This window comes from Hemicordylus capensis, chromosome 2, assembly GCF_027244095.1.
Source record: "Hemicordylus capensis ecotype Gifberg chromosome 2, rHemCap1.1.pri, whole genome shotgun sequence".
Lineage (NCBI taxonomy): Eukaryota > Metazoa > Chordata > Lepidosauria > Squamata > Cordylidae > Hemicordylus > Hemicordylus capensis.
In genome coordinates, this window is record NC_069658.1 from 182,959,721 (window position 1) to 182,986,000 (window position 26,280).

At 50.9% G+C, this 26,280-nt stretch overlaps 2 protein-coding genes and 1 long non-coding RNA gene across 16 annotated transcripts; 1 reads left to right on the forward strand and 2 right to left on the reverse strand.

Moving 5' to 3' along the window:
- On the forward strand, positions 1 to 20,880 carry RIBC1 (RIB43A domain with coiled-coils 1). Of its 12 annotated transcripts, none has more exons than XM_053293870.1 (9): positions 1 to 81; positions 657 to 799; positions 3,476 to 3,606; positions 6,469 to 6,550; positions 8,013 to 8,357; positions 10,635 to 10,753; positions 11,242 to 11,469; positions 17,908 to 18,074; positions 19,358 to 20,880. In XM_053293870.1, the coding sequence occupies exons 3-9, from the start codon at positions 3,490 to 3,492 to the stop codon at positions 19,437 to 19,439; spliced, it is 1,140 nt and encodes a 379-aa protein (XP_053149845.1). In that variant the 5' UTR covers positions 1 to 81; positions 657 to 799; positions 3,476 to 3,489; the 3' UTR covers positions 19,440 to 20,880. The 12 variants fall into 12 exon arrangements, 11 of the variants coding, with proteins under 11 accessions (XP_053149845.1, XP_053149848.1, XP_053149850.1 ...); XM_053293873.1 differs by lacking the exon at positions 657 to 799 and adding an exon at positions 845 to 885 and having other exon boundaries at positions 8 to 81; XM_053293875.1 differs by lacking the exons at positions 1 to 81; positions 657 to 799 and adding exons at positions 202 to 328; positions 845 to 885 and having other exon boundaries at positions 3,482 to 3,606.
- Positions 10,082 to 12,341, reverse strand: LOC128344204 (uncharacterized). 2 transcript variants are annotated; one of them, XR_008315718.1, is made up of 2 exons: positions 12,204 to 12,341; positions 10,082 to 10,520 (listed from the first exon to the last, which is right to left on the reverse strand). It is a non-coding gene; the product is annotated as an uncharacterized LOC128344204 (long non-coding RNA). The 2 variants fall into 2 exon arrangements; XR_008315717.1 differs by having other exon boundaries at positions 11,679 to 12,341.
- On the reverse strand, positions 20,836 to 25,418 carry HSD17B10 (hydroxysteroid 17-beta dehydrogenase 10). 2 transcript variants are annotated; one of them, XM_053293878.1, is made up of 6 exons: positions 25,271 to 25,418; positions 24,372 to 24,536; positions 24,098 to 24,262; positions 23,770 to 23,898; positions 21,576 to 21,684; positions 20,836 to 21,229 (listed from the first exon to the last, which is right to left on the reverse strand). In XM_053293878.1, exons 1-6 carry the CDS (start codon positions 25,295 to 25,297, stop codon positions 21,039 to 21,041), a joined length of 786 nt encoding a protein of 261 aa, XP_053149853.1. In that variant the 5' UTR covers positions 25,298 to 25,418; the 3' UTR covers positions 20,836 to 21,038. The 2 variants fall into 2 exon arrangements, with proteins under 2 accessions (XP_053149853.1, XP_053149855.1); XM_053293880.1 differs by lacking the exon at positions 25,271 to 25,418 and adding an exon at positions 25,041 to 25,197.
- Between the last annotated feature and the right edge of the window lie 862 nt (positions 25,419 to 26,280).

The window sequence follows — 26,280 nt, forward strand, 5'->3', positions numbered from 1 at the left end:
GTTACTCCCCAACAGAAACAGCTTGGTCCAGCCACAACGGCCGCATAATAATCTCGGTTTCTGATAGGGCATTGCCGCGAGGTAGATTTTGCATATGAATTCCCACCCCTCTTTTATCTGTCAAATGGAGGTGGAGTTCAGCCAATGGTGCTCCCGCCCAGGCGGTGCTCTTTCCCCCCATTGATAGGCCCTCTGGGTCTAAATTTGCATAAGTGAACTTTCGGGTAGAACCAATGTGTTCTTTCCGGGGGGAGGTGGAATCGGAAATGGAGTGGCCCGTTGCCATGGTATCGAGGAGGCAAACAGTCAAAAAGTACAGAAGAAGAAGGTGAGCGAGGGAGGGATGGGAGACAGAGCACATTAAGTAACCAGGGACCCGTGTTGGGGAGAGGCTAGAGGAAGCTGGTAGTCAGGTCCTAAATGAAGGAGCTGGTCATTGGTCGCTTTCCATTTACCTAGCACTTGTAATTTGTGAAGCCTCATCCTATCCGTGCTTACTTAAAAGTCAGTCCCGTTGTTTTCAATAGGGTTTACTCCCAAGTAAGTATGCCCAAGCCTCATAACCTATGCTGATGATCCTGTGCATGCTTAAGCATAAGTAAATGTGATTGGAATGACTGTATTCCTCTGTGTTTTACATATAATACCGTGTGCAGCAGAAGGTTGTTCTCATCGTGCAGATGGGAAATTGAGACTTGGGACCTTGACTCCAAACTGAACTACACTAGCCTGTTGGTCTTCAACTGGTAGGGTTGGGTCAGGACTCTCGACTCTCAAGTGGGCCACATCTTGAACTAAGGTAGGTCTCAGTAGCATCACTGCCCTTTCTTTCTCTCTTTTTCAGGCTGTTTTCTGAGGTGAATGTATGAGAGAGAGGTGTATAAGGTAATAATAATAACAATAACAACAACAACTTGCCATTTGGGGTTAAAAATGATTTCTGGGTCTGAATGGTGTTACCAGTTGAGCTTATTCTATCCAGCTCCCAGAAGCCTCCCTGTTTGCAGCTGCATCTCCAGGCTTGGAGAGTGCACTTTGGCTATGCTCAGGAGCTGCACCGCAATGTGAGCTTCCAGTTCATGCTACGTATGGGGACAAGTGATGGTGATGGGCTAGTGACCCCTAGATTTGTCAGTAAGCAATGCAAATTGACACAGGGATTAGATCCATCTCTCTCTCCTTCTAGATGGGGGCCCCAAGCTAAGCAGACTCCAGAACTAGCTACTGAAGTTGTCTGGCATCTGAGGTCATTCTGGACTTAAAGTGAACTCTGAGACTTCCTTTTCCTCTTGAAAGAGATAAGAAGTGCAGCAACAGCCCTCTTTCACAAGAAAAGATGAGTCAATGATGTAACTCTGGAAGTGTGCCTATCAGAACTTTTGATAGAATTATTGGGAAGCCCTTCCCAGCACAGGATATTCTTTAATGCACCGGCAGACTTAAATTTTCATCTCAATCAGCCTTGTAAACAATAGGCTATTCACACACCATCCTACCCAGGAAGGACGATCAGATACAGTGCATTCTGAACAAGCCCGTATGGCTTCTGCTATTCAGCAAAGCATGACAGTAGAAAGGTGCCCCTGAATCATGTTTTGGGATATAAGTATCCCTAACTCCATGAAGCAGTGTGCTCTCCCGTGACTGTCACTGGAGACTTCAACTGCAGAACATTGCAACAAGTGTGTTAACTTGCGCTTCTCAGTTGGGATTCCACTACAACAAGGACTTCAGCAAGACCATCTCCGTGGTCCCTTGAATGCTATGCTTGGGATTCTGTGGAGCATTCCCTATGCTCTTTTGCAACCTCAAAAGAGCCTGAAATCACTACCTGGATCAGCCCGTGTGCCTTTCCAGAAAGCTTACCTAGAAGACGTAGAAAGCTGGGGCCCACGAGAAGCCATTCTAATGGGCATCCCTCCTTATACTAATCCTTACAACTCTCCTGCCTTCCACCTCGCTGTTCCTGAAGGATGCGAGCCTAGGGACAGGTACTGTATAGTGGTTGTCTGGCTCTCAGGACCCCAATCTATCACTTCCATTCAAACTTTTGCCTTCTCCCTCTCTTAGCATCTCTCTCTTGCCCCCCTGGTAATTTACACATAATCTGGAACTTTAAGCTAAATGTGACTTACAATAGTCTATTTTTAAACACATTTATATTGCCTTTATGTTAGGACCACCTAGTAACTTAGTCTTATTGCTTTTATTTGTTTTTCTTACAATAAACTCTTTTGGTTTAATTAATTAAAAACTATCTCTCAAGCCAGTTTTCTTGAGTTCAGTGTGTTCATTTAGAATTGTCCATTTAGAAGCTTGCGCAAATTAAAACTGCTTGGAACTCTCTCCCCTTTTGAGCTAAATGCCCCACATTCGCCCAGACTGGGCGTGCTGACCAAACACCCTCGAGGCAGTCCATCAACAATGGAATGGAATCTGTTGCTATAAAGATTACTGAGGAGTGGCCTGGCTTTGAAAGCAGCTCCAAGAGTCTCCCAATACAAGCCAATACAATACAATATATAGCAATACAAGCCATTAAGACAGGGCTGTGCTCCAAGGAGCTTGTGATCTATGTCAATGCTAAGGGAGACAAGAGAGGGGAGAAAGGGGGAGGTCAGGAGGAGGGGAGACAGGTGTAATAAGGGAGGAATGTAAGTTACTGAGGCCAGTGAATAGCCCATCATCGGAAGCGTTTGCCTCCAGATCACTTTCAGTATGACGGGATTTGAGGGGCAATTGGGACCATTTGCACCAGGGCTAAGCCCTGGCACCTGTTTTCAATGCTGGGGCTCATATATTGAGCCCAAATAGATGGCTCATCGGCAAGTATCGCCACAAGAAGCTGAGATGGTGGAGGAATGTCTTTCGAGAGCAAGTGATGCATCTCTTATCTGAAAGTTTTAAAACCTTCAAGGAAGAGTTTCATCTTGAAAAGCATTTGGGAGCACTGTCGATAAGAACTCTGAAAAGAGAAACAACAACAAAAATCTTTATCATGCCCATTTGATTTATTCATATCTGTATAAACCACTCTGGGAACTTTTGTTGAAAAGTAGTATGGAAATATTGGTCGTATTAGTATCTCCAGCTTTGTATGTGAACAGGGCAGCCATGGGAACAAATGAAAGTGGCCACTGCCAAGGGTTTAGTTTGGTCCCAAGGAAAATAGATGGGGTGGGGAGGGGTCAGGGTTAGTTAAGGCACTGGGATAAAAGCAGAGCCAGTTTTGGGGACAGTCAGAGGATGGAGCAGTTAGCAGAGTCAAAAGGGGCCCGAGTGCAATCGAGAAGCTTCTCCCATCTTGATCTAGGAGGTTTCTGAAAAGTAACTTCCACAAGCACACCTGTTTTTCAAGGCACGAGTTACCACAAGTCCGATGGGAATCGGGTCTAGTTAATTAGTGATGAGATGGAAGCTGAGCCTTTTTCAGAGACCTGTGTGTTTCACTTGTATACACAAACACCTCCTTCAGTTACAGGTGCAAAGATGTATAAAGTGGACATTTGTGGAGATACAAGAGAGGCAATTGCCACTGAAGCCCGCAGGAACCGGGAGAAGCAGAGACAGAGCCGCATCTTTAATGCTCGCTACCGCACCATGGGGGTAAGCCTTACAAGCTGTGGAATGTGGAGCCACATGCTGGAAGAAGGGCTGGCTTGGCTGGAAACTCTGAAAAGGAGTCATAGGAACATAGGAAGCTGCCATATACCGAGTCAGACCATTGGTCCATCTAGCTCAGTATTGTCTTCACAGACTGGCAGCGGCTTCTCCAAGGTTGCAGGCAGGAGTCTCTCTCAGTCCTATCTTGGAGATGCCAGGGAGGGAACTTGGAACCTCAGCTGCTCTTCCCAGAGCGGCTTCATCCTCTGAGGGGAATATCTTGCAGTGCTCACACTTCTAGTCTCCCATTCAGATGCAACCAGGGCGGACCCTGCTTAGCTAAGGGGACAAGTCATGCTTGCTACCACAAGACCAGCTCTCCTCTCCCTAAATGCCCCCTAAATGTCCTGCAGGAAGTAACCCCAGCTCCATCTTAATATGAATCCCTTCTTGGAAAGTGTATTCTATGTTCAACTCATAATTTGTAGTGAGGTGCAACAAGGATCAGTTAATTAGCATATGAGGTTATATAGATAATCGGCTTTCTCAGAAAAATAAATTTCATGAAGGATGGCTTTGGGACTTTAGGTACTGGATTATTAAGAGTGAAAAATAGAACTGTTCATCTCTTCTCATTCCACATACTTATTGGTACTATTTAGGGAGAGAAGCAGAGGTCATCCCCATTTTAAGAGACAGTGATGATGATGATGATGATGATGATTGATGATGATAGTACCATGCACTTAGTATTTTTCAAAGGGATCACACATGATTAGTCTTTAGGAGCAGTTGAATTTCAGATTCTAGATGTTGAGTGACTATTCTTATAAACTACTGAATAGTCTGAGCACTAGCTCTGATGCCAGAAGCATAAAACTCATTGCTTAAAAAAAAAAAAAAGATTAATGTGTTTAGTCTGTCTTTGATAATATACAGATAGTTATAGAACAGAATACCCTTCAACTGTCCCTATTTACCAGGGACAGTTCCTGTTTTCTGGTACCTGTCCCTGGTAAAGTCGCTGCTGGCATGCTGCACAGCTTTACAGGTTGGATCAACTCCATCCTCCTAGGAAGCAACTTGACTGAAAGCACACAAGGCTTGCCTCGCAGCCAGTGTTCCCTCTAACAGGGATTCCCAGTGTTGTTGACTACAACTCCCAGAATCCCCAGCTGCAATGGCTTTTGCTTGGGGATTCTGGGAGTTGTAGTCAACAACATCTGGGAATCCCTGTTAGAGGGAACACTGCCCGCAGCCGCAGTGCACAAGGAGAGGGAAGCCCTCCCCACAAAAGCCCTTTCTGTGTCCAGTACTGTGTCCATGAGGACTGTGTAGCCCTCAAAGGCATATTCCTGGATGCAAAAAGGGCTTTTGTGGGGAGGGGAGAGAAGCAAAAAATCACTCTCCCCTCTGCCTGTCTGGCACTTCTTGGCAAGCCTTGGCTGCTGTTAATTAAGTTCCTTGCAAGTCCAGAACTCTTGCACAGCCTTCATAAGACTGTGCAGCATGTCAGCCACTGCTGACAATTGTTGAAAAGCAGTATATAAATATTCAAAATAATAAGAATACATGGACAACCACTCTCTTGGTATTAAAAGACAGCTGTGGACAGGCTGCCTCAGAGCAAATGAATGTCTCCCACAGCAGGCAGTGAAGATCCTTCCACAATGGACATCATCCTGACTACATGGGTGTCCAGAGGGGAGGGGCAAGAGGGGGCGGTTGCCCCCACTGGATTGAGCCAGTTCCCACTGAAATCAACGGGGCATACTCCCAGGGAGGGGAGTATTGGATGACTGGCTTTGCCGCCCCCAGGAAAAAGTCCTTGCCTAACTAGTAATTCTGTGAGTGGAAAATGTTTAATTTGCACACGGGGTGATTTTCACTAATCACCCCCTCCCTCTGCAGCCCCCTGTGGCCCCTGGAAATATGTCCCTGAGGGTTGTGCAAACTTCAAGAGCAGAATTTTTTGGGAGTCCAAAGACAGCTGAGGAACTGACAGGGAATTGCCTCTTTTTCCCTTGCAAGAGTAGAACATCTTCTGTTCACTGAACTACTAGTCAGGATGCTGTCAGATATGTCATGATGGAGGGGTTGAGAGAGACTCATGGAGTGATCCTTGGTAGGCTAATAGGATGCCCCTGTTTGCATTGCTGAAACGTTGTAGGCTATGAGATAGCACCATCGGTGTGCACAGCATTTTAGAGTAACAAAGAAAATAAGGGCCTGCTGTTAGGATCATATAATCTAAAACTTGACAGGGGTGGGCCATATAGGCTTTGGAATGTAAACATTAGTGGTTTAACATCTTTGCCAGCCTTCAAAAGAGCTCTTAAGATGCATCTTTTCAGCCAGGCTTTTAGTAATCTCTGAATGTTTTAGATTTTTAAATTGTTGTTTTTAACAGTTTTATTTTGTTATTTCTGTGATTGTTTTTGTGAACCACCTAGAGCCTTTGGAGTCAGGCGGCACATAAATAAACAAAATAGAGGGAAGGGAGAAATATAGAGACAAGGGGAGCATGGGAAGAATAAGGAATCGGTACATTACTTTGGTAGAATTTCAGGAGGGGGTGAAAACGAAGGGATTAAGGCAAAGGTTTCACAGAAAAGTGGGTTTTGAGGAAAGGTTTGGAGAAGGCGGCTGCATCATATGTGCATTTTGGGAGGGAGCTCCAGGCAGCAAAGGCGAAAGGATGGAGTTATGTGAGCAGGAAGCCTTCAGACAGGTGACGGCAGTGGATTGAAAGAGCAAAAATCACAGATATAACATAGTTGTTGTGACGCATAAAAAGTAGGCAGAACAGTTGGCCCTGTTAGGTACTGCTAATAACTTGCACTGATGTCCGTGACCCTGCTTAAGGTGGATGTGGAAGGCCTGAAGAGCCAGGTGGCAGAGCGAAAACTGCACGAGAATGCAGAGAAACGACGGGATGAAGCATTTGGTAAGCATTTTTGCTGCATTTCTCCATAGGGTCATTTGTCAGATTTGGCCTGGGAACTGGGAGACCAACCAGCCTGTAGTCTTCTCCTTGCACAAGTCAGGATCCACAAGGGTTATTTTCAAGCTTAGCACAGTGCATGAGCCACGGCGGCATGAATTGCAGCCGCCTCAACAGGAGCTGTGTCACGAACAGTGGGGGATCTCTGCTAGCGAAAGGGATTGATTGCTATATTTGGAGCCAGGAAGGCATTTTCTTCTGGGTAGAATTGGTCTGCTGCAGCCCTGAAGTTTTTTCATCTGATCTTACAGCAGTGGTTTTCCAACTGTGATAATCGGAACCCTGGGGTTCTTTAGAAGCTTATCAGCAGCTCCTTGATGGAAGACTGGTGTTGGCCAGCAAACTGCTTCAAAGACAGCCTGTCCTCCATTACCCACCGACCCTGCAATGCAAAATTCTCCGTTTGAGAAGGATGACGGCAGGCGCATAGCTAGGAGAGTTGGGTCCTGTGTTCATCCCTCTTTCTGGCGGCCCCCCCCGAGTGAGGGAGATAATGAAGAAAATAGGGAGGGATGGAGCTGGAGGGCCCTCAGGAGCTGGGGGCCATGTTCTTTGAACCCTTTCACTCAATTATAGTGATGCCCCTGGATGACGGCTAATCCCGACAGACGTGTCCAAGACCTCACACTGAGAATGCATCCTTGAAAGTGACCCCAAGTTATTGACTGTTCTTAGGAATTCTGTAGCAAAAACTCCAGTGGTCCTTGGTGGGCAGATCAGTACAGAAATAGGGTACATCTTATTTGAAACCCATGTCTGTCCTGCTGAACTTCTTCCTGACATTGTACTCCTTTTGCCCCGTCTCTTTGGGCAGTGCTGCCATATGGCAAACCTGAGGTATAGGAGGTTGAGTGGAATGATCCTTAAAGCCAGTCTTGTGGAGGAGAGTCTTGTGGTAGCAAACAGGAATTGTCCCCTTTGCTAAGCAGGGCCCACCCTGGTTTGCATTTGAATGGGAGAGACTGCATGCGAGCAGTGTGAGATATTCCCCTTAGGGGATGGGGCCACTCTGGGAAGATCATCTGCATGCTTTCATGCACAAGGTTCCAAGTTCCCTCCCTGGCATCTCTGGATAGGGCTGAGAGACTCCTGCCTATAACCTTGGAGAAGCTGCTGCCAGTCGGTGTAGACAGTACTGAGCTAGATGGTCTGACTTGGTAGACGGCAGCTTCCGATCAGTGTTCTCTCTAATTTTTTTCATCTGTGTGTGGAATGAGTTTTGTTCTGGGCGGCAGGATCAAGGCAGTGTGCGCACATGTGCATACAGAGTGGGGCCTCCCTGATTTTACCTGGGCAGGATCTAAAATTAACTGAGCGGACATCAAAAAAACGAGAAAGCAGGCCGAGATAACGAAAGGTCACTGAAGAGAGACCGTGGCACACTGCCTGTCCTTTTGTTGTCCAGATGCAGACAGAATGCAGTGTGACAAGATTGCCCAGATGCTGGAGGAAGAGGAGCGCCAGCGGAAAAAACGGCTCAACCAGGCCACCGTGGAGTTCTGGGAGCAGGAGCAGCAACCCTCCACTCGCCGGGAGTGGGACATCCAGGACTCCGAGGCGATCCGCAAGGGGCAGCCAGCACGGGTGAGTGACGATGACCCCCGCTGTGGCCCATCTAGCATGCAGCGCTTTGCTGGGGAGGACCTGAATGCCCCTGCCCGCCACAAACTGCAGAAGGAGCAGAACAAACGCAGCCTGGAGGAGCAGAGAGCCGAGCGGCAAAAGGACCTTGCTGACCACAAATATGCAGGTGAGTGTGGACTGGGCTGTACGACAGCATCGCCCTCGAGACCCCTCCACATTGGCACAAAAGCCCCATGTTTGTTTTGTGTGGGGACCGATAGGGCAGGGTGCTAGGTGGTAGCCGCTGTTATTGTTGCCAAGGGAATATGAAGAATAAGATCCAGCTAATCCCAGTGCTGGTCTGAGACACTTTGGTACCTGAGGTAGAAAGTGGCAGCATCCTTCTCCCACTCATTTAACTGGAGGCTGGGAAGCACTCTGTCCCAAACACATTGAAGTGAGCTGGAGCTTCCTTTCGTTTGCCAACAGGAGAACCACCCTGGGAATTGTCCCCCCCCCCGCACAAGTCAGATCTGTCTCTAACTCTGCTGCCTTTAACAGTGCCCAAAACCTGCCTTCCAAAACGACTGCCCAACAGTAGGGTTGCCTCTAGCAAGTGCTTATACTACCATTGACTTTTTCTGACCTAGACCTTGGATTCCAAGGAAGAAAAGGGGTGAGAGAATTTGGGGTTAGCTTGACCTGACTGGAACTGGGTGTTACAATGAGGTTCCACTCTCTCCCACTCTCATTCCAGCCTTTGCTATTCAGCCCACATAGAGACAAATGCATGCGCGCACACACACCCCCCCTGTAGAGACTTGCCTGGCTATCTGTGTCACATGCAGCCAAATCCAATGATTATGAGGCTATTCACATGCTCGTGCAAAACCAGGCTAAGGGACCCCAGCCCGGTTTTTGCACGCACGTCCGTATGAACCACTGGGATCATGTCCAATCCTGGCGGCAAAACCCACCTGTGGAGCCTCCCCTCCAAATGGTCTCCTCTCCCCGTCTTGCTAATGGTGTGACAGCTGTAGTTGCTTGCAGCCACAGCTGGAAGACTCGGGGGGGGGGTGTCCCAATAATGCATTGCGCACTTGCGCGGTGCATCATTGGAGCTCCGGGAGGCAGCGTGCAGGGCAGTGCATCCCAGCACCCTGACCCTTGGAGCTACCAGTAGGAACTGGTGCTCGTCTGGGCGGGCAATCCACCCACCCAAGGGACTGTTCGACCGTGGAGAAGGTAGATTGGACCAGCCTTCCCCGCAGCCTGCGCTCTAGCCCTTCTTGCTGGTCGTGAGAAGAGGTTCTAGGTCTACTCAGAATTATGTCCCACGGTGTTCAGTGGGGTGTCTCCCAGCTTAGTGTGCATAGCACTGCAGATGGATCTGTGAATAAGTCCAACCCATGTGAAGACGGTAGAATCCTTCTGGGGATGGGAACCCAGGGATGGGAACTCGGCAGATTATTTCCGTTCAGCCTCCGCAGCCCAGCTTGGACTGGCACTAAAGTGCACTCTGTTAGGATCCGCTACTAACACAGTCCAACGGGGAGGAAGCATAGCTCCTGAATCCAGCTCTAGGGCTAGTTTCTTCCCTTGTCAGCTCAGTGGCTGGTTCATATCACTGGTATACGGTGTTCTTGCACCCACAAACGGTGTCTCTGTTTTGTCAGTGAATTCCCCTGAAGGGTAAGGAAAGACAGGCCATCATCTACACCAGCAGAGGCCTGCTTGTCAAGCAGCCAGGGCAGGGCCTTCTCAGTGGCTGCTCCCAGACTGTGGCACTCCCTCCCTCTGGAAACGTGCACTCTCAACCTCCCTCATAACCTTTTGCAGGCAGGTTAAGAGTGTATTTGGCCTCCAGGCCTTTGGACCATGAGACGATTTTTCAGAGAGCTTTTCAGCAGCTTTTGCAGATATGGTTTTATTTGCTCCTGCGTCTATTTTTAGCTAAAATTTAGGTTTTTTTACATTGTTGTTTTTATTACGAATTCATATCTTATGTCTTGTATGCTGCCTTGGGGTCAAAATATGAGATGCAATAAACAAACATTTATCACTGTCAATGAACAGGAGCTGTGAAAGAGCTCTCAGATGTCCAGCTCCCACTTTGCTGCTCTGAGGGCCACACACGTTTTTCCTACATCGCAGGTGGGGAGGGATTTTCATCAAAAATACGATGCAAGGTCTTAATCTGCATTCCCCACTTCACCTCACCCACCCTCTTCACCATGGCAGTTGCTTGCAAACATTTCAAGACCAAAGATGCAATCATTCATCTCCATCATCTCTTCTGGTTTGGTCCTTGATGGTACCCCAAGCTGGATGCCCCACAGTGAGGCCATTTCTGCAAGGGGGAAAGTAAACAAGAGGGCCATGAATACATCCCTTCTGAGAGCCCCCAAAACTGCATGCCAGAACACCCTGAGTTCCCGTCTTGGGCCTGCTTCTTTCCTTGCAGACACCCTGGATGACAAGAAGAGGATAGAGCTGGACCTGCGAGCCCTTGAGCTGGCCCGCTTGGAGGAGGAATGTCGCAAGGCCAAAGCTGCGGCAGTAGCTGACTTCAATCGAGCCCAGGTACCACCAGCCCAAGTTAACCACCTCTCCATATCCTGATCCATAGAATGGTCTGGGAACAAAGAAGAGTGCACAAAGATGTAAATACTTAGGAACAAGGGAAGTTGCCTTCTACTGAGTCAGACCACTGGATCATCTAGCTCAGTATTGTCTACACAGTCTGGCAGCGACTTCTCAAGGTTGCTGGCAGGAGCCTCTCTCAGCCCTATTTTGGAGATGCTGCCAGAGGGAACTTGGAACCTGGATGCTCTTCCCAGAGCAGCAGCTCCATCCCCTGAGGGGGATCTCTGACAGTGCTCACACTTCTAGTCTCCCATCCGTATGCAGCCAGGGTAGACCCTGCTTAGCTAAGGGGACAAGTCATGTTTGCTACCACAAGACCAGCTCTCTGCAGCGCCATAGCCGCTAGTTCTGGACGGGGTGCAAGGGGTGCTGTGGACCGTGCGCCCCAGCTAAGCCCATCTCTTTCCTCCTGTCCCCAAAACCAGGCTGCAGAGGTGGCCCAGCAGCAGCGTCTGGCCGAGCAGCGCGAGCAAGACGACAACTACACGGAAATCTACAACCACCTCACTGGTGACATCCTGACTGAAAACCCGGATGTAGCCAAAAGCCTGCTGGGGGAACACCGCTTGATCCCCTACTGCTGGAAGGGGATGAGCCCTGAGGAGCTGGCTGCCATGTATAAAATGCAGGCGGAGCAGTGCAAGGAGAACCAGGCAAGTTGCCCAGCGCATGGGGTGGGGCGGTGGTGGTAGGCAGAATGGCCTCTCTGGCCAGTAGCAGCTCAGGAGGGAGAACTTGGGAGTTCGGACTCCTTCACAGCAAAGTGCTACGGAGGTGGTGTCCACCCAGTGGTGGGAGTATGCTCTGATGTGGAGGAGTGGGCAGTGCTTTGTATCATAAAGGGCGAGTTATTGCCCAGTACCTTTGACTTATATACTGTCAGCCAGCTGCCGGCAATAACTGCGATCTGCCTGCTCTTAGGAGCTCAACATTATCAAGTGTCGGCTGGGGAAAGAGCAGTGGGGTGCAGGGATCGGTCTACTGGCCGGTGATGTCACTCTGCTTTTGAGAGAGCCCTCTTCTCCCTCAGAAGAGGATGGCATCCGAAAGGCATGATGGGTTGTCACGACCTCCTGCTCCGAGACAGGGCCAATCAGAGAGCTTTTCCTCCTGTAGCAGGAGGGAGGGTCAATCCCCTCAGGCTCCAGTCTTCGCCCTGTCTCGCTCCGGCAGGGTCGTGTGTTATTGCTCTGGCTAGTATCTGCCTTTGCTGTTTGTCTAAGCTGTTTTTCTTTCCTGAGCTGCGCCAGTCAGGACTTAATATCCTGGGCTGAACCAGTCAGGACTTTGTTCCTTATCTCTATTCTGAGCTGTTCAGTTGGATCAAGGGCTATCTATTGCACTGACCGCTCGCGGCGTTTCTCCCGCTGCGGATTGAGATCCTCACCTATTATGAGCTCTGATCTCGCGCATTCCTAGAGGGGGGCTTCCCCCTCCCTCTCAGATGACTCAGTTGCGCCGGCAGTGTGCTGTAATGAGTGGGTGGCGGCTACTGCTCCCGCGCCCGTATCTCATATCTCTAAGAAGAAAAAGAGCAAAAAGAGCTCCAAACAAAAGCGATCGGCGGCTCCTCTATCGGCCAGCACTTCCACTGCGGTCGTGACGCCTGAGGAGACTGGGGAATGTGAGCTCACACGCCCCGAGGAACCGACAGCCCGGGCTGCTAGCGCCGATCAGGTTTTTCCCGCCCTTACCTCCTCCCACTGTTCTCTGCCGGAGGAGCCGCCCGCTAAGCGCTCGCGCCCCTCGGCTCCCTCTGATGTCTCTGAGGAAGATATTCCTCCTAGTTTTGCTGCCCTGTTACGCCGCGTAGTGTCGGAGGAATTTGGGAGACTGCTTCCCTCCTTAGTGGGGCAGTTTCCCCCTCAAATGGCTGCGCCCGCCGTTTTGGGCGCGAGGGGGAGCAGTTTTGTGGCCGCGGCCACCATTTCAGGGGCACGAGAGAGCGGGAACATTCCCGCGGCCGCCATTGAGTTCGGGGGTGGTCCCCTCGAACGGAACATCGAATGTGCCTGCCTGCTCCACCGCAGCCTTACCCGCCTGCCCTTCGAATCTCGGGCCTCCGGTTTTGAGTCCGTGTGGCCCAGCCAGCCTTGTTAACCGCATGATCCCTAATGTGCCTCCGGAAGGTTTTCCTTTGGAGGAATCGGCCTCAGACAGGGAGGAGGGCGAGCTTTCTGGGTATGAGGGGGACAGTGTTTCCACCCCACAGGCCCCTTACCGTTTATTCTCACCCCCGGATTTTCCTGTGCTACTCCACAAGGCACGGAAGACCTTAAGGTTGGGGTGTGTGGTGCCTAATCCCCTGGACACCACCCCTGAGGGGGACCCCGCAGTCTTACCCTCTTTAAAGGCACCTGAGGTAGTGGTGCCTTGCCCTCAGCTCTTTCTGGACATAATCCACTCGGAGTGGGATCCTCCCACCGAAAGTAAGGGTCCCCCCCCAGGGATTAAACGTCTTTATACAACCACCAAGGTGGTAATGGACAAACTTCAGATACCGCCAGTAGATGCGGAAGTGGCGGCCCTGGTTACTGGCGCTGTTTTGCCCAGGGATGGGGGGGAAGTTTTGCGTAACCATGACGACAAAAAGTGTGACGCCGCCTTGCGGAGGTCCCATGAGGCTTCTTCGCTCGCTATGCGGGCCTGCATGGCTAATTCCATATTTGCAAGAGCCTCAGTGCTCTGGATTAAAGAGCTTCTGCCCTTGGTTCCCCCTGAACTGTTGCCTCTCAGGCAGGGCCTCAATAAGTTATCTAAAGCTTCAGCCTTCATGGCCGACAGTTCCCTGGATGCTACCCAACTGTCCGCTAGGGCTTTGGCCTCCGCCGTGACGGTCAGGCGCCATTTATGGCTTAAGCACTGGCGCGTTGACCAGAAGTCCAGGTCTAATTTAGCCACGTCGGCGTTCAAGGGAGGCAAGCTCTTTGGGGAGGTCCTGGAGCCAGTCTTAGTCGAAGGCAAGGACAAGAAAAAGGCGATGCCATTGTCAGCGCAACGCCAGGGAGGTAAACATCTCTCTTCTACCTTCTCTTCATACAGGGGCTTCCGGTCGTCCTTTCGTTCCCGACAGGACAAACAGGACAGGTTCACCTCCTGGAAGCGTCCACAGGGCGCCTTTAGAGATGCCGCCCAGTCCAGATATCGTCAGCCTGCGCAGCAGAAGTCTGGATTCAAACGCCCAGCAACCCAATGACGGTGTTCTGGAATGTCAGGTGGGAGGCAGGTTACAGTTCTTCGCCCAGGCCTGGGCGAGGATTTGCTCGGATATCTGGGTTCTGCAGACAGTGGCCCAGGGCTACAGCCTGGATTTCCACCGTCAGCCCCTCGACCGCTTTTTAGTGTCCCCTCAATCCAACAAGCGGGGCAAACATGCGCAGATGCTGGCCGCCATACGTCACCTGTCAGATATCCAGGCAATCGAGCCGGTTCCCTTGGAGGAGGTTGGGTATGGCGTTTATTCCATTCTTTTTCTGGTGCCAAAAAGGAATGGAGAGTGGAGAGCAATACTCGACTTGAAGTATGTGAATCGGTTCCTCCGCACGAAGCGTTTCCGGATGGAAACCCTTCGCTCCATCTTGATAGCGCTCCAGGACGGCGACTTCCTGTCCTCAGTGGACCTAAAGGAGGCCTACCTCCACGTCCCAATTCATCCCCAGGACAGGAGGTTCCTCCGGTTTGTGTATGCAGGAGCACACTTCCAATACCGGGCCCTTCCCTTTGGTCTCTCGACTGCGCCACGCGTGTTCACCAAGATCATGGTGGCACTCGTGGCACACTTGAGAGCCAAGGGGATTCATTTATATCCCTATCTGGACGATCTGTTGATCAGATCCCCATCTCACCAGAAGGCCTTGAGGGACGTGGAAGAGACCTTAGTGGTCCTTCAGACACACGGGTTCCTCGTGAACCGTCAGAAAAGCTCCCTCTCCCCCCAGAACCAGATCCTTCACCTCGGAGCTGTCATAAACTCTGTAAAGGGCACTGCATCCCTGTCCCTGGAGAGACGACAAAGGTTGTCTGCCTTGTGTCGAAAGGCCCGCCTACGCAGCCATCTGGATGTGCTATCCCTGAGTCAGCTACTGGGGATGATGGTCTCGACCATAGGCATAGTCCCCTGGGCTCGCCTCCACTCACGCCCGCTTCAATGGCTGCTCCTGCCACTTCAGGACCTGGTGTCCGCCCAGTCCCGGCGGAGGGTTCGTCTGGCCCCTCAGGTCAGGAAATCACTGGACTGGTGGCTGTCTCCGGCTCTGGCCAAGGGTGTCTCTTTCTTGCCGGTGCACCACATTCTGGTCACCACAGACGTCAGCCTCCAAGGGTGGGGGGGGCATTGCCAAGATCAAGTGGCACAAGGCCTGTGGTCTCCGTCCGAACGGGTCCAGTCCATAAACTGGCTGGAACTCAGGGCGATTCGGTATGCTCTACTTCAGTTTCTCCCCTTGATTCGCGGGTCCCACGTTCTAGTGAGGACCGACAGCGAAACAGCCAAGGCTCATGTCAACAGGCAGGGGGGAACGCGGGCATGGCCGCTGATGCACGAGGCCTCGCTGCTTCTGCACTGGGCAGAAAAGAATCTAACATCTTTGGAGGCAGTACATGTCAGCGGCGTGTCCAACACGGTGGCAGACTGGCTGAGCCGGACACAGCTGGATCAGGCAGAGTGGGCCCTGGACGATCGGGTGTTCTGCTCCATCACGGAGAAGTTCGGGACCCCCCAGGTGGATCTGTTCGCCACACCAGGAAACACCAAGGTGCCCAGGTTCTTTACCAGATACCTGGCGCCAGGGGCCGAGGGAACGGACGCCCTAGTGTCTTCATGGCCAACAGGACTGCTTTATGCGTTTCCGCCCCCGGCCATACTTCCACAAACGGTCAGGCTGGTCCGGCAACACCGGGCGGAAGTTATATTAGTAGCCCCACGGTGGCCACGTCGGCCGTGGTTTTCAGATCTGGTCTCCCTGTCGCTGGCCCCCCCGATGCCCCTGGGGTGCCATCCACATCTTTTGCGCCAGGGGCCGCTGTTCCACCCAGATCCTCAGTGGCTGAACCTCAACGCATGGAGATTGAGCGGGGCACGCTAGTGGCCTGTGGCTACGCCCCTGCTGTCCAGAAAACCATTCTCGCCTCCAAACGCCCGTCCACCCTTAGGGTGTACCAGTCCACCTGGCGGGCATTTTCTGTTTGGTGCGCCTCTGTGGGGTCCAGCCCCAAGTCCGCCTCAGTCGGCCAAGTTCTGGGGTTCCTTCAAGCCGGGCTGGACAAAGGTCTTATGCCGGCCACCCTCAAGCGGCAGATGTTCTCCATCTCCAGTACCCTCCAGGTGCCGGGAGCGCCTCCCTTATCGGCACATCCTCATATTAAAAAGTTCCTCAAAGGGGCGGCGGCTCTCAGGCCTCCCCCATCCATCGTTTCCCCACCTGGGACCTCAACCTGGTCCTCCGGGCACTGGTCAAGCCCCCCTTTGAGACTTTGCGCTCCATTTCCTTGCGGCTACTCACCCTCAAGGTTATTTTCCTGGTTGCCATCACCTCGGCCCGGCGGGTGTCGGATCTAGGGGCTTTATCGGCCAGAAAGGAGCTGTGCTTGGTTTACTCATTATGTGGTGCTGCGCACCGACCCCACCTACCTTCCCAAGGTCAATTCATTTTTTCATAGGTCTCAGGAACTGGTCTTGCCTTCCTTTTGCCCTAAACCTTCGACCCCTAAGGAAAAGGAATGGCATACGCTCGACGTCAGGAGAGCACTCAGAATTTACTTGCGTCGGACCAAAGCCTTTCGGGTCTCCGAATCCCTATTTGTCTCCTTCAGGGACTGCTCACTGGGGAAAAAGGTGTCATCCTCCACATTGGCGCGCTGGATCTGCCAGTGCATCCGCCTAGCTTACGCATCAGCCAAGGTGGCGGAGCCGGATGGCATTACCGCTCATTCCACACGTAGTGCCGCATCCTCCGCGGCCCTGACCACCACGGCCCCTCTGGCTGACATCTGCAGAGCGGCCACGTGGGCTTCCCTTTCCACTTTCGTAAAATTCTATAAGATTCATGACTGGGCCTCTGCCGACGCTTCTTTCGGCAGACGGGTTCTCCAACGGGTGGTTCCAACATAGTCCCATACTCACGGATCCCACCCTCTGTTTCCTAGCAGCTATGGTATGTCCCATCATGCCTTTCGGATGCCATCCTCTTCTGAGGGAGAATGAATCGTTGGCACTCACCTGAATGGTCATTCTCCTCAGAAGTATGGATGGCATCCGACCCGCCCGACCGTTCGTTTCTGCTTCTGTTTGTTTTCCAACTTATCCACCTCTCTGTTCCCTATATAGGTGTGGGGAGGCTCTACTCTTCCGCGTTGTATGTCTCATCCCATGGGTGGGGTTTTTCCGCTAAGACAGTTCACAGCTCGTTTCTTCTAAAGTTCTACCTTGCTTGTTGTTTCATTCTGCTTGGTTCTTTCTCTGATACTGTTTTTCTCTAGCCGGAGCATCGGAGAGCTAGCAATAGACTGGAGCCTGAGGGGATTGCCCCTCCCTCCTGCTACAGGAGGAAAAGCTCTCTGATTGGCCCTGTCTCGGAGCAGGAGGTCGTGACAACCCATCATGCCTTTCGGATGCCATCCATACTTCTGAGGAGAATGACCATTCAGGTGAGTGCCAACGATTCATTCTCACTGCTTTGAGTTCTTTGCTTTTCACAGGCTCCCCAAACAGCATATTGCCCTCCCCCACTCGGAGACTCCCAGGGGTTTTCCTGACCCCGCTAGGAGGCCAGTGCAGGAGGAGGTAGTGGTGGTGGAGAAACTCGGAAGCAGCCAGATCCTTATGACAAAGACACTCTGCGTTTACATAGCCGAATCCAAAGCACTTCACACCCATTGCCTTCACAACCCCTTACAACAGCCCTGTAAGGTAGGCCAGTGCTGTTCCCAAGTTTCAAGGTGTGAGAGTTAGAAACTGAGAAAAGAACAGCTTGCTGAAGGCCACCTCGTGAGTTCCTGGCAGAGGGGAGATTTGAGCCAGGAGTTGCACAACTCGCACTCCCCACCTCTGCTCGGCATTGACCCAAGTCCCTTGTGCCTCTCCCTCCGGACAGAGGCTGCGACAAGAGGAGCGGCAGCGGGATGCTGAGTGGGAGCAGCAGCAGCAGCTGGCTGACCGGGCTGCCATGGAGATGGAGGCGCAGGAACAGGATTTCCGCCTGCAACTGAGGAAGAGCCTGGATGCTTACAACCGAGAGCTGGCAGATGCTCAGAAGTCCCAGTGAGTAGCCAAGGGGGAGGCAGGAGAGGCACCTGCCTCTGGCAGAGGAGTCTGGGTAGTCAAAAGGGCAACACACTGTCTGACCACTGGGGCACAACCCATCAGAGTCCCCGTTCAAATGAATGGGAGCTGCAAAAGATTACCCCCAGGTAATTAGCCCAAAGGGAATGCCACTGGATTTTCCTTTGGCACCAAAGTGTCCTGAGGAAAAACCCCTGGTATAAAACTGCTACCAGAAGAGCGGGAAATGGCCGAGGCAGGCAGGCAAGGTACCCAGGACACGATTTCCGGGGGGGAGGGGGGGGAGTTGTGCCACTGGCGTGTCTGGAAGCAGCAGCAGCTCTGCTGGAAGCCTTAATCCTTGGTGCATGAACCGTTTCGGTGTTTGTATGAAGCTGCCTTATACCGAGTCAGGCCATTAGTCCGTCTTGCTCAGTATTGCCTAAACCGATTGGCGGTGGCGGCAGCAGCCCTCCAGGGTTGCAGGCACAAAGACCTTTTCCAGCCCCATCTGGCAGCACCAGGACTTTCTGCGTGCAAAACATCTACTGCTGCCGCTGGCCTGCTAATGAGGCAGCCTGAGCCCTGTTCAGGGCTGCTCAGCTTGGGCCCTCTTGCAGATGTTGGCCTACAACTCCCATAATCTCTGGCTATTTGACATTATGGCTAGGAATCATGGGAGTTGTAGTCCAAAAGTAGCTGGGGGGGCCTAAGTTGAGCAGGCCTGCCCTGTATGAATGGGCAGGCATCCCCGACTTGCCCCCGCAACAGCGGCAGTGGTGGCTTGCAGCACGGTCTGCAAATGGAAAGACCCAGGCTGGAATCGGCTGGCAGTGGGTGCCGTGGGGATTGGTGACTTGCCATACTGCCTCAGACACCAGTGGGGCTCAGGCTGGGCCTGGCTACAGCCCCAGCTTCCTCCTAGAGGTGAGTGTAGTTATTCAGTGAGGGAAACTTGCCACACACCTGTTACCAGGTGGGGCGGTTCCATAGGTGGCCAGGGTTGTCTTGCCCCTGAAGACAAAAGCCAGGGCTGAGCGCTGGCCCAAACGGAGACCTTCTCCACAGAACACATCTCTGTCAGTGTTCTAATTCTTTCCATCTGTGTACGGAATGAGTTTTGTTCTGGGCAGCAGTATCAAGGCGGTGTGTGCGCATGTCCATTTGGAACGGGGCCGCCTTGATTCAACCTGAGCGGGATCTAAAATTAACTGAGTGGAGATCAAAAAACTTGAGCACGCGCATGCCTTCAAGGGAACACTGATCTCTGTTCTGTTTTGCAGCTTACGGTATCTGGAGAAGGAAGTCTACTCCAATGCACCTACCGCCCAGTACCACCTGCAGTTTAACACCAGCAGCCGCTGACCCAAGACATACAGACTCAGCTCTGAAGCTGGCAAGAGTGTTAATTTGCAAAGCAAGTAAAGTGTATTTGTTGACAAAGGGAGCCCTCTGGTGGCTGTAGGCTGGAGCTGCAAGAAGCTGGCAAGAGCTGCTCACCAAGAATCTCAGCTCCTTTCCAATTAAGGCCAGTTTATACTTCATCACTTGGAGTCCACTCCAAATCATTCCATGTGAGGCCTTTTAGGTGACAGGGCAACCTAAAAAAGGTTTGCTGTTTGGATGTCTGCCCCAGCATAGAAGATTGCCCCAGCCCCAATAAGCCACTCTGCACAAATGGCTTACCCTATAGCCACATGGAATGATTTTAAACAGCCTCCATAACATGTAAAGTGGCTCAAAGGAGGAGATTAGAGTGACTGGGCTGATTGTTCTGTGCAAGCCCATTATTAGAGTACAGAATATTGTGCCTGACCCAAAATTTGAACACGGAAGGGCACATTTGCTTGGCCTTCCTCAGAGCATCAGATGCTAGTTTCAGTGCTTCTGGTACTTCTACTCCAGACCTGCAGGCTCTACAGTCCAGGTACCAGAAGCACAGCAACTAGCCTAGAATACTAGGGATTCTGAAACTAGTCTCAGATAATTCCCTCATCCACCCACCCAGCCACATGACTGACAAGGAACATCATACAAATCAGAACCAGCTGAGTAGTACCCAGAGCACTGTTCCCTCCAACAGAGGTTCCCAGATGTTGTTGACTACAATTCTCAGCATCCCCAGCTGCAGTGGCCTTTGGCTGGGGATTCTGGGAGTTGTAGTCAACAGCTGGGAATCCGTGTTAGAGGGAACACTGACCCAGAAGTTGACTTCCTTAACCTGGAGGGAATCTAGATAAAGTAGTTGCCCATGCTTGCCAGTACCCATTTCAAAGCCTCATACTATGGTTCTCAGACTTAAAACAGCAGAATTGTAGCTCTCCTTAGTCTAGAAATAGGCTTGCAAATGCAGCTTGGACCAGGCAACTTCTGTTCATCAAAAGCTAGAGGACACCCACAAGGAGCTTACAAGAGTCAAGCGGTCGGGCTTCCTGCTCTGCCCTGCCCTTCTAACTCCCATTCCCTGACTCCGTGCCAGCTCTTCATACTCCCTGCATTGTTCTTATCACCTCTGCTCTAAACTTCTCGCGTGTACACAATCTATTCTGATCAACTGTAGGCTCTCGTCACACAAATCTGAAATCCTTTGAGGTATGCACACAAGCCTTTCTGGGGAAACGGAAATACAGAGGACTACTGGGTTTTATTGCAAGGTGCTGGATGCTTGGAGGAGGACTTCAGTAGGTAAGAGGGTTTAGAGCACAGATTCGCGGTTTGCCTCATTAGCCCTGGAAGGGAGGACTCCTAGAGCAAACATAGCCATCATCATCATCATTCATTTATTTATTAAAAAGGTCCAGAAGTTGATCATCTGCTTTGCAGGCTTCGATTCCAGTGAAGGGAGCTCTGCATAGGCAGCTGTAATCTTCAGCAGATTCAGAGTTCTGTGATTAAGAGGATTCACTGAGAAAAGGCTCCTGGATCACGCTAGGAAGGGCAAGCCCCTCCCGCCAGGGCTGTGGCTCAGGGCTGCATTCGGATGGCCCCATCCAGCCGGATCACCTCCCCGTTGAGCATGGGATTCTCGACAATGCATTGCACCAGATGGGCATACTCCTCCGGAGCACCCAGGCGGCTTGGGAAGGGCACCTGCCGTGCTAGGAATGTCCGCACTTTCTCTGGAAGGGATGCCAGGAGGGGTGTTCCAAACAGGCCTGGAAAAGCAAGAGACCATCAGGGCTGCCTCAGTCCCTTCTTCCAAGTGCTGGGGATGGGAATTTAGTGGCCTATAGAACTTCTTGTCGTCCTCCCCCTCTCTCCCCACCCTCCATGTGACTAGCAAAACCAGAAGAATCAGACTTCCAAAATATATTTTATATTGAGTAGATGTGCAGAGATTCCTTTGAGTTTGCATAATTTCTGCAGAATTTGGATTACCTTTGGCAACATAGCCTTGCCATGAGCCCTATGTGATGCCAGTCTGGAGCGCGCACACACACACACACACACACGGCACTCCCCCATAAGTCCTACCCTCCAGATTCAGGGCAGGATTGGTACCTGGTGCAATTGTCACGACTCTAATCCCGATGGGGGCGAGATCCCGGGCAATGGGTAGCGTCATTCCCACAATGCCTCCTTTGGAAGCAGAATAGGCTGCCTGGCCAACCTGCAGGGCAAGCAATGAACAGCTTGGGACCTTAAAGACAAGAGGTCAAGCACCTGAACCTATTACAGCAACAGAGTAACATGTAGTATTCCCTGAAATATCCAGGGAGGTTGATGGTGTGAAGGCCCAGTACCACTGAGATGCTGCTGCTGCTGCTGCTGCTATGGTGGGGTGATTGAGAAAGGCAGGAAAATTAGTCGTGGTCTGGACTTTGTGGGGTGGAGGGCAGAAAGCAAAAAGCGTCATGATAAATTATGTTGAGACCACTGGGAGCCCTTCAAGGCTTCCAAAGCTAGCGTAGAGCTTCGGAAGCAAGGATTTCCGTAAGGCCAGAGTATGAGGTGTGCACAGCCTTGGAGTGGGTTTGTCCCGAGGCTACAGAACAGTGCAGGAGAAAGCAGGCAAAGATGAGAGCTGGTCTTGTGGTAGCAAGCACGACTTGTCCCCATAGCTAAGCAGGGTCTGCCCTGGTTGCATATAAATGGGAGACTTGATGTGTGAGCACTGTAAGATATTCCCACTCAGGGGATGGAGCCGCTCTGGGAAGAGCATCAGAAGGTTCCCAGTTCCCTCACTGACAGCATTTCCAAGATAGGGCTGAGAGAGATTCCTGCCTGCAACCTTGGAGAAGCCGCTGCCAGTCTGTGAAGACAATACTGAGCTAGATAGACCAATGGTCTGACTCAGTATATGGCAGTTTCCTATGACCATTCTGCTCCAATGCTAGGAGCTCTCAAGAGAGAGAGAGATGTGGACTTGACTAGGCATAAAGTAGGGGTTCCTAACCTTGGGTCCTCAGATGATGTTGGGCTGCAGGTCCTCTCCTCCTCAGCCACAATGGGCTTGGCCACTGTGACTGGGGATGAGGAGAATTGTAGTTCAACATCATCGGAGGAACCCTCACTCTGAGCCTAGCCAGGTCCACATCTCTCTCTGGCTTCAGGCCAGGAGGACCAGAAACCACTGGCTGACTCTATTGTTAACACGTATGTCCAGCCTCCTTCCAACACAAACCACCTTTGTGACCCCAGCAGCAATTTGTGACCAGAAATGGCACAAGAATGGAAGCCCTTCTTTGACTGCCTTGCCACTACACATTCAGGACTGGCCCGTCCATACAGGCCAGCACTAGTTTCAGGAGTGAAGCAGAACAGTGTGAAGTCCACCAAGCCTTGCAGTGTTGCAGCACACGCTGGGGTGTGTTATCCTGGGACTGCCAGCTACAGCCACTGGGGACACAAAAGGTCTTCGGTGGGTCCTCACTACACAACATCCCTTTGAAGCAGGACTACCACTCTACAGTAGTAGTAGTAGATTTCACCATTTAGAGTTCTTGCACTTCATTCCCAAAGAGCTTTTTAAAATAAAAATAAAAATGAGACAGTCATTTGAAACTTACATAGACACGAGAGTGTGATTGCAGCTCAATGCACTTCAGACAGCTGCATTTCATATTTTGCAATCTATTTTTAAACATTCCAGTCACTCCGAGTTTTTGGCACATACGATAATAAAAGTTAACCCATTAAAATACATCTCTTGGGACAAGGGATATTTTCAGGATCCTTAAGGAGATTTTCCATAGTAAAATATTAGAATATACATGGATTGTGGTCTGCTCTTGCAAACAATGTAATGGGAATGCTACTCTGGGCAAACTAATTCCTTTCAATGGAGGAAACATTTCTGTTGCATTGCAGCCAGTGGAAGTCAATAATAGTTCCCATTTGAAACTGACACGTTAATCATTTGTGGTTTTAAATCATTCTAAAGTTTTTATCTCAGTTCAGCAAATAAGTAACCAATTCATGATTTCAGTTGCATTCCTCTAGTGCTGCTCCTCCTCTAGTGCTATTAGATCACAATTTCCATTTTAAGTGGTTCAAAGGGCTGGCTCACCCACTCAATGTTCATCACTTTTAAAACTTCATCACTTTACGCACACACACTTCCTGTCACACTTGGATCTTAATGTGCTTGTTCTGCAAGAATCCGGCTATGCACACGAACTCACCTGTATGTTTTCACTGAAAGAAGTCAGGTGATGTGAGTCAGGCTCATTGGCAGAGGCAGCTTGGGACTCACCTGTCCTTCAAAGGCAGCCACACTAGCAGTGTTGATGATCACCCCTCTGTGTCCATCTGAGTCGGGTTCATTCCGCCCCATCTCGCCTGCTGTCAGACGAATTACATTGAACGTGCCAGCAATATTCACCTGAGAGAGACAGAGAGATGGAACCAGTGGACTCAAGGGCTCCATCCTTGCCCCATTTGGGCCAACGAGTCTAGATGACACAACATCACTTTGCACACAGTCTACCTACCTACTCCAGATCCGGGAAAACGCAACGTTTTTGCTGCCTCCTGGCAGGAAAGAAGGGTAAGCAAAGTCGCTCTATTTGCACCCTACTCACATTAATAACTCTCTGGAAGTCCTCCAAGGTATGAGGGAGACCCTTCTTGATATTATAGGTCTTTGCAGCCACTGCAATCCCAGCACAATTCACCGCCACATCCACACGCCCAAACTTTTCCCGTGCCAAAGCCAGGGCAGCCTTCACATCAGATTCCGACGTTACCTGCGGGAGGAAAGGTGGAGAAGGGCAGCTCAGCCACGACGTCTTGCTCCCCATCCGGAGCTGGGACGGAGAGTACCAGTTTTCCATTCCCTCACCCAAATTTCCTTACGTCAGTAGGCGCAAAGACACATCGCTCCCCTAGTGACTTGGCCACACTCTCCCCATCAGACGTTGGCAAATCCACAAGTACAGCACTGCCTCCTAGTTGTACCAGTCTCTCTGCTGTGGCACGGCCCAGCCCTGAAGCCCCACCAGTCACCAGGCCAACCATTCCCTGCAGGAGGAGAAGAGAATGAGAAAGGGACCATCTGAGTGAGCGACACAGCACCCTAGTGCTCCCTTCTTGTGCGAGATAGAGAGTGGATCCACAGAGATTATGAAGCCTCCAATCCCTTCTAGGCAACCCACATCGCTATGCTGTGCTGCCTCTCAGGCTTTTCCTCAGTACTGCCACACTGGAAAACAGAGGAGCCATCTTCCACCAGGACGCGTGTGCCTCCAACAGCTGCACAGTAGGCAAACATGCAACAGGGGAATCTTCCCAAGTACAATTGTGGGGAGAGCTGCATATGTTGTATTTCTACCTATCATACAGCTGTTGGAGGAATAGGAACTGTACTGAGAAAAAAGCAGAGCAATTTTATGATCTTTAGGAAATAGCTTGCAGGGTGTCAGGCAAAGTTGCAACCAGGGTTGCTTCCCCCACCCTCTGCAACGATGTTAGGAAGAAATTCGCTTGCTAAAATTTATTATTTTTAAATTTAAGTCCACCACGCACCTGTTAAAGGTACAGGAACTCTGTCCTCCCTCAAAAACATCCCCCATGGGGAAAAGAATGATGATATTCTCCAAGATCTCTGTATTACTTATTCCGGGAACTACTTTCCCAGTACAAGATTGAGCCCTCCCTCCTGCTTCCATCCCAGTAGCGGTTGGAACGCTCGCGCTCCTATGAGCGTGTCCCCTCCCGGGCCCTGTAGAGGCTCCCCGCTGGGACCTCCGGCTTACCTTCACATTTCTCAATGCCCCCGCCATGTTGCTCCCTGCAGAGCCAGCCCTCCAAGCTCCGCCCCCTTCCTGAGGAGGGTGGCCGGAAGTAGAGCAAGGGGCCGATGCATTATTGGCCGGGTAAATCCACGGAAGCCCGATGCTTCGTGCGTTTTCTCGGAAGTAAATCTCATTGGGCTGCATGGAGCTTGGAAGCAAGAGTGGTGGTTAGGGGTTACAGCCAAATCCTAGACGCGTGTAATCGGAAGGAAGATCCACTGGGTTGAGTAGGACTTACTTGTATTAAATTGCTATCAAGAGAAGTTACTGACTTCTCTGGGTCCTGTTTAAACGTCGCAGACCTCCCGTTTTCCCGTAGCATGTACTGTAATGGCCTTTTGACCCGGTTTATAATCTTTCCCCCTCTGTACGAACGTGCAGCGGGGAAATGCTTGACTAACAAACAGAAGGTTGCCGGTTCGAATCCCCGATGGTATGTTTCCCAGAAACAGCTATATCGGGCAGCAGCGATATAGGAAGCTGCTGAAAGACATCATCTCATACTCGTGGGAGAAGGCAATGGTAAAGCCCTCCTGTATTCATTCTACCAAAGAAAACCACAGGGCTCTGTGGGCGCCTGGAGTCGATACCGACGCCACGGCATTACTTTACCTTACCTACGGGTGTGTATCTGCCAACTTTATACATCTGGCAAAGAAGATCATACTTCACGAAAAATGTATGCCAAAATAAGGCTCTGCTAGGGCAGGTCCTCTGAGAGACTTGATTGTAGCCTTAAACTGAAAATATTCATACTTATCCTATGCAACTTTACTTGACATAAGTAGGAATTACTGTTAAACTGGGCAACATTTTAAGTAAGTGTGTCCATTGGATTGTGGCTCAGTGGGAGATAAAAGTGCCCAGAGAGCACCCAGGTGTTTTGTTTCAATGGGAGTAAGATAGCCTTAAAGTTTAGTGCACAGTCATCAAGCTGCTCACTATGTTAGGAGAGCTGGTCTTGTGGTAGC

What these genes read in the sequence shown, in the direction of transcription:
- RIBC1 (XM_053293870.1), top strand. Translation starts at nt 3,490, where the DNA reads ATGTATAAAGTGGACATTTGTGGAGATACAAGAGAGGCAATTGCCACT. An exon ending in CTCGCTACCGCACCATGGGG is followed by an intron (nt 3,607 to 6,468) that starts GTAAGCCTTACA and finishes ACCCTGCTTAAG; the next exon opens with GTGGATGTGGAAGGCCTGAA. An exon ending in ACGACGGGATGAAGCATTTG is followed by an intron (nt 6,551 to 8,012) that starts GTAAGCATTTTT and finishes TTTGTTGTCCAG; the next exon opens with ATGCAGACAGAATGCAGTGT.
- HSD17B10 (XM_053293878.1), bottom strand. Translation starts at nt 25,297, where the DNA reads ATGGCGGGGGCATTGAGAAATGTGAAG. An exon ending in GGGCATTGAGAAATGTGAAG is followed by an intron (nt 24,537 to 25,270) that starts GTAAGCCGGAGG and finishes CTCCTCCTGCAG; the next exon opens with GGAATGGTTGGCCTGGTGAC. An exon ending in TGGCTGCCTTTGAAGGACAG is followed by an intron (nt 21,685 to 23,769) that starts GTGAGTCCCAAG and finishes CTTGCCCTGCAG; the next exon opens with GTTGGCCAGGCAGCCTATTC.